Here is a 7,319-nt window from a genome sequence, read left to right as displayed (position 1 = left end):
ATAACCTATATACTAGCTTTAACCTATATACATACTATTACCATTATACTAGCTATAACCTATGTACCAGCTAAAGGCTAGATCCTGACTATACCCCATATACCAGTTTTAGTCTATTCTAGATACTGGCTATAACCAGTATACCAACTATACTCTAAATACTAACTATAACCTATAGCATGTTTTTTCTTGTAAGAACTAAACTTTAATGAACAGACGACAAATTACTTGAGTTGAAGGAAATTAAAGCGGACACAATCTTCAGTCTACAAACACAAGGCCGTGCCTTCTGTATCCTTGACTAAAGAAATGCTATGTTTATATACACTTAGTTTTGATAATTCAGATATTCACAATCACGTCTCATATAATCACAGCATATGGACTGATAGATGTAATGTTTTGATGTATGAAAACACCTTTTAATCGTAAGTTCTAGTGTTTTATTGTAAATTTCTTTCTTTACATCTCATTGTACATTAACACCAACATGAACCAATGGTTACTGTTGCATTCTAATGATTTCTTAATTTTTAGACAAGAAACACTTCATCTTCAGTATAAGTTGTAGACTTTTATTTATTTAATAATTTATTTTCCCTAGAGAAGTTAGAAAAAACAATGGCACGACCTTCAGTCCTTCAAAGAAAAAATGCTCATCTGGATCGCTATTCAAAAATTGAAGAGTCTTAATTAACATAAGAGTAAGTAATGACATTTTCTTTCTTTGAAACGAAAGTGGTCTGAGGTTTGGTCGTACGAAACGTTCACATGGTCCTTAAATCTTATGAACAAGGATGTTTTTGTCATAAAATTTCCTAATCACGTGAAACTGTAACGATGTGGTTTTTGGTGATGATGTGTTCATGGTTTTTCCTCGAATGTTGTATTGTTCATCAACGTGATTGGGTTTGGTCTTAATTGTTGTAATCAACATGTTATTGTGTAGATATTTCCCTCTGTTTCGTAAATTTTCAAAAGGAATCCTAAACAGCTCAAAACTAAAGGACTTGATAAGTATACTACAAGAAGTATGTTGAAAGTTGTTAAGTATTTAGGAATTTTTTTTCCGATCATATATTTCCCTCTTTATTTTCAATAAAAAATATTGTTCCCGGAAGTAAAAAGAAAATGGTGAATTCTTAAAACTTCTGTATCAATCACTATAATTATAATGCGTTACTAACGCAGTTAGAGGTATTAATGTATATTTTGACCTCTTTATTAATGATTGTAAGTGCCGTTGGCAATGTGTAAATTTCTTTTTGTTCAATTCACAGTATTCTAATTTTAAATACATTTTCAAAATTTTCATGAAAATTAGTATGAATCTGGAGGTATGCTGCTTTAATATAACGGAATATATGGAATCAAGGGGCTAACAACATGGTGTGGCCTAAATGCATCGATTCGAAGACTATTTCTTGTACTTTGACATTATTTCAATTAACAATAACGTAGAAGACCTATCGCTGTATACAACTGATGAATTCAAACTGCATTATCGCCCATAAATTTGACAATTGTTCACAACAATACTGGACTGGACGCCATGTTGTCAGTTTGTGTTACCTCGAAAATCAAGTAATTCCGTACCGTGAACATTTGCAACTTAAATTTATATGGACAATGTGACTAACACGGGTTCAGTATATTTATCAATAAATTGATAGCAAAGTTTGTCAAGTTTTACCACAAGCGTTTTGTTTTTCTTTGTTAGGATAAACGTCATATTGATGTTGATGAGGTGCAATTGAGATGTAATTGAGATGCTATTGTTTTCTGTCTGCTTATTCAGTTTCATGGAACGCTTAAAAGTACTTAAAACGAAAGGGGGAAAAGGGAAATGTATTCAAAACCAAAGATTAACTGTAAATTATAACATTCACTTTCATTATGATATTGTTATAATCATTATAATTACAGGACAAAATACCATGTCATGAGATAAGACATAGTGTGTGTTTTTTCTGTTATTTGCTTCCCTGCTTTATTTACCATGGCATTCTGACGTTTGATTGGTTGTGTTGATAGCTTGATAAGACAAGTATGTATGTTTCGCTGTGATTAGGAGGATGTCTCTCATTTGGTGCATCGCATGAGCATGTGTCCCAAATCTTGCACCACGATACGTTTTGAGAACATGAGTATGTCTCACATTTGATGCACCACGGCACGCTATAAGTACATGAGCATATCTCACACCTGGTGTCACACGACACGCTAGGTGTACATGAGCATGTCTCACATTTGATGCACCACGGCACGCTATAAGTACATGAGCATTTCTCACATCCGATGTACCACGACACGCTTTGAGTACATGAGCATTTCTCTCCTCTGATGTACCACGACACGCTATGTGTACTAGAGCATATCTCACAATTGATGTACCACGGCACGCTTTGAGTACATGAGCATGTCTCTAATTTGGTGCACCACGGTACGCTTTGAGTACATTAGCAAGTCTCACAATTGGTGCACCACGGTACGCTTGAGTAAAATTAGCAAGTCCCACAATTGGTGCACCACGGTACGCTTTGAGTACATTAGCAAGTCTCACAATTGATGCACCACGGCACACGTGTTTGTATCTGGCAGAACACTGATAGTTGTAATTATACTAAACATGTTTAAACTCCAGACAATGTTACTCTAGCACCGGTGTTGTGCATAACACTAACTGAATCAGTTATCCCGAATGACTTGAACACTATAACTAAATAGAGCGCGGGATCATTTTATTGGCACTGTGTTGTATTAGAGCACATTGTTTGGCTTAGAGTAATGTAAGGCTGGATGTTCTTGTGGGCTGTGTGACTTGGAAGGCGATCTTGAATGTTGATTTTTGTATTCTTTGACGTACATAAAGAACATTATTTAAGATATGAAACCAATACCAAAACATTTCAAACTTAACTCACAATAACTTGTATTAATATTTAACCTGCTGAAATCCTCCATCAATGGACGTGTCCAGCTTCCATTTTCAGAACTGTTGGTCAAACTGCAATGATGTGAAGTCTATCCTGACTCTGTCCTGTTACCTCAAGGTAAGGGTTAAATGAAATAATTTCAATGACAATAAATCTAGTTTTGAGTTTTCTGATGGCTCAAGTGTTAACAGCATTCTAGTCAAATACATATACATGTAGGTAGTTTCCAACTTAGTGTTGTTCATTCATCAATATGAATATTTCAGATGCCTTTTTTATTATGTACCGCCTCCGTGGTCTAGGGGTTAGAGTCGATGACTTCGAATCCAGTTACCTCTCTGGCGTGGTTTCGATCCCCGGGAGATGCTTTGGTAGTTTAGCGCGGAGGAAGGTAGTCTAGTACTGATGTAACTCTCCAGGAACGATGGTTAGGAAAATACCCGCCTACATGACTGAAATACTGTTGGGAACAGGCGTAAAATAATGAAACAAACAAACAAACAAAAATTTTTTTTACTATCGTGTGTTTATTAAGTGGACGAGAGACAGAAGAAATATTTGCGACAAAATACAGAAAAAATTGTCTATCACACCATGGACACGAATCTGATATGTATTGACTTAAGTGTTTTCAAACTAAGATTTTGGGAAGGCTTACACAATTTTATTTGTGTGCATGAGTGGCATAAGAAGTAATATATTTCCATTTAAATAAGGAAATGGAATACCCCGACCTCCAATTGTAATCTATGACCTATCCAAAAAAAAAATACCTAACATATCATAAGAAGAAAAACTTGTGATTTCAAGATCAGGAGTTGAGTATCTATTAATTAAGGAAATTATAGCATTATCATGTAGTTAATTATTTTAGTATCCTCATTTATGTACTCTCCCTATAAATATCCGTTCCCTGTTGTTGTTTAGCTACTTTTCATTGACGGATAGACACAAAAGTTTACAAGGTACGTAATTCTATGTGACAGTTAATTATGATAACGGTACATTTACTTGTAAAGATATTATCAAAGATTTAAATACAAAAAAATATGCATACAGATTTGTATATATTTGTATGTTACTTTTAGATGGTATTTTTTATAAGACTTTTATATTTATCCAAAAGTGTCATGCGATAATATATGTACTGATTTTATATGTATAAACTATCGTTATAAATTAATTCATAGATGAATAAATGGATAGATAAAAAATAGATAAAAACTTAAACAAAGAATTGCTTAACAAGCTCTATTTTTTAAAATGTATGGAAATGGATTCGTTGAAAATACTATAAAATACTAAAATGAAATATTTCCTGTTTCGCATTGTTGTGGGTTGTTTCTTTATAATTAAGTTGGGTGTATTAGTGGATATAATATCATTTTATAACACAATTAGTAGATATAATTCAAATCTCGATGCAGCTATTTACTTCTCTAAAGCATTGCATTAAGGTATGTTGAAAAAAATGAACTTTATGTCGGCTGTTATAAATCATTTATTTACCTATTAATCACCTTTCACACTCATTTTTTCAGATTAAGAAGTATCTTTTTACATTTTATATGCAATAAAGGAATATACATATTGCTGTTTTTGTTTTTTCCAGGGCCATGACATTGACGAAAATCAACTATTAAACAGGAGCATCAGCTTCTATGCCACTCACAATGTCATCTACAAATGCCCAGAACTTGTCTCTATCATTATGTACTATATTGGATAGTTTTGGGTACAGTAAAGAGCAAATTGAACTTCGATCAAAAGAAATGGATTACAGTCTTCAAAAAATAGAAATTACTGCCAACAGTTTCTTTAAATATAGTCTTTTACCTGAATTAACATACGTATCAGCTGGCAGTACAGGTGAAGGTATCCGACTGTCCGACAGTGATATTGACTATATGAATGCATTTCAAGATATCATATGCGTTGATGAAGGTTTCGAGAATAGTGTATGCGTAGTTCTTGAAAGTGATAGAACTAGTACGGCACCAGGTTACACAAAAATAGTTCTTATTTCTAACCTTGATTCATTTGATTTAAGAACATCATCTATGATTGAAAAGTACATGTATTTGCAAATAATGAGCAAATATCGTACGCAATCGGGGAAAAAATATATATCTAGTGAACAATTCAAAGGTATTACATTGGATGCAATGAATTTATTTGGATTGAAGATCTTTGGTAAGTGTTCAGGACCGGCCTTCCAACCAAATGATGATTTAAAAGTACAAATAGATTCAGTGATAAGTATTTATTTCTATGGAGGTAATTATTTAAACAAGTGGACAAACAGATCAAGGAATCACGCATGGCCTACATCCGAGGTTGTGAATGAAGTATCCCAGATGGAAGGATATATTGTACCAATTGGGGACAAACAAAGCGACATGCAAGCATATGAATGGAGAATATGTTATACTACAGCAGAAAAGAGATTAGTGTCAAGTCTTTCCGATACTCAACTTAAAGCATACGTATTATTAAAAATCATGGCTAAAACACTACTAAAACCGAGATGTAACTTTTTAACTTCATATGTTGTAAAAAATGTTATTTTCTGGGTCATGGAAATGTCAGATTCCTGTGAGTTATCGCCCAGTCACTTAGTTAATCTTATTCAAAAAGCGATATTTTTCATAAAGCACTGCGTCATTAACAATCATTTACCCAACTACATGATACCGGAAAGAAATCTGCTGAGAGGTGATGTGTTTGGTAAAGATAAGGTGGCCATTATAAGCTTCCTGTCAGACTGTCTAGAAGAAGGTGGAAGTATCCTGCTTAAAGTTCCTAAATTATATCATTGCGTCGCATTATCAATTTCAAAACCTGACCTTTTTCCCGTGTTCAGGAAATGGAGAGATGAGACAGAACGGATATTATGCCTGCTAACAGAGTGTATTTATGACTTTAGTGTTGTGAACCTGGTCGAGCAGAACCCATCAGTTGATGGGTTATTTAATTCGTTGCCCCGTAGATGTATGAGTGACAATAAAACTGTTGTGGCTTTTGAAAAACTCTTTATTCATGTTGTGCCAGATTTGTGGAGTTTGGAATGTTCAGGGACAACCGAAGAAGACATATACCAAATTTTTTTAGAAAGATTAAAACTTTTGAAAATCCTTTAATGAGGAAAATGTACAGTTCATCTGTAAATAAAATCAACACGACAGTTGGCATTTTACTAATTTATGATAATATTTATTGTACGTACAAACTAATGCAAAGGATAGTTATAGTAAGGATTTTACAAATTTAAAGGTGATTAATGGAAATAAAGTGAAAATTAAGAGGATTTCCGCCAGGAAGTGTAAACCATGTTCATGTTTATCCAACTAGATTCCTGCTCACGTCAAGAAAACGAAGTGGAAAGGGACGGAACTCCAGACTTACGTAGTGTGAGGAGTGATCACAAAATGAGATTGAAGCCAATTATAAAAGATTAGAAACAAAACAAAAGCAAACAAAATTTTGTTAATGATAATATTGTCTTATCCTTATATATTGTCATTCCATGATTTTTGAATGAATTTATTTGTGTACTCATCGATATCATTAAAGCAATGCAGGTAACCATTCCTGATGTCTTCTCGTTGTTTATATTATGATTGATAAAGAGAAAAAAATATTTTCTTTTCGTTTGTGCAAGCGAAGGATTAGAAAATAAAGAACTTTTGCATACATGACAATACTTAATTATTGAATCCATTTCCTTTACGTTGTAATTATCCACCCCCTTCTACCCTCTTCCCTTCAATACACTTCTAATTTTAATTGTACCACTTATGATTTCTTATGGTTTGTCCTTGGTATTGTAAGAACTTAAATTTTGGGTGAAGACTTACAAGTGTGTTTATATGTGTGTGTAAGTGTGCATGTGTGCGTTGGTCCGTGTGTGTATGTGAAAGGCATTATTGGTATTTTATTACCGTTTTGGATAAAGGAATGTGAACCATGACGTCAAATAGAAACCTATGACATAACTCATATCGGTAAACAACGTTATGAAAAATATTTCATTTCAATATCAGACGTTAGTGTCAAAACTAACTGATACTCAAACTAAAACATACGTATCACTGAAAGACCTGGTAAAAACAATTGTAACACCTAGATTTAAGATATTTTACTTCTTAAGTATTTATAAAAAACGTTTTCTGAATCATAGAAATGACATTTACTGGTCAGTTATCAGTTATCGCCAAGAAACTTATAAAAAAAATATACCTTTTCATAAAGCACCGCATCATTAACAACACTTAACCAAACTACATGATGCCGGAAGGAAATCTCCTGAGACGTTCTTTGATTGGTATTAGAAGGGGGACGTCTCAAAATTGCGGAAAATCACTATTTTGGATTGTTTGTTTT

The 7,319-nt window shown here is 33.5% G+C and overlaps 1 protein-coding gene across 1 annotated transcript; it reads left to right on the top strand.

Annotated features, from left to right (window-relative positions):
- The first annotated feature begins 3,867 nt into the window (after positions 1 to 3,867).
- Positions 3,868 to 6,208, top strand: LOC132740754 (uncharacterized). Its single transcript, XM_060728725.1, has 2 exons — positions 3,868 to 3,901; positions 4,549 to 6,208. Exon 2 carries the CDS (start codon positions 4,598 to 4,600, stop codon positions 6,074 to 6,076), a length of 1,479 nt encoding a protein of 492 aa, XP_060584708.1. The 5' UTR covers positions 3,868 to 3,901; positions 4,549 to 4,597; the 3' UTR covers positions 6,077 to 6,208.
- The last annotated feature ends 1,111 nt before the right edge of the window (positions 6,209 to 7,319 follow it).

This window comes from Ruditapes philippinarum, unplaced genomic scaffold (genome assembly GCF_026571515.1).
Source record: "Ruditapes philippinarum isolate M1 unplaced genomic scaffold, ASM2657151v2 ctg8196_1_1_1_1, whole genome shotgun sequence".
Taxonomy (NCBI): Eukaryota; Metazoa; Mollusca; class Bivalvia; order Venerida; family Veneridae; genus Ruditapes; species Ruditapes philippinarum.
The sequence above is the reverse complement of the archived record's forward strand: the minus strand, read 5'-3'. Positions and strand labels throughout refer to the sequence as shown.

Coding starts and splice junctions, on each gene's coding strand:
- LOC132740754 (XM_060728725.1), top strand. CDS start 4,598: ATGCCACTCACAATGTCATCTACAAATGCCCAGAACTTGTCTCTATCA.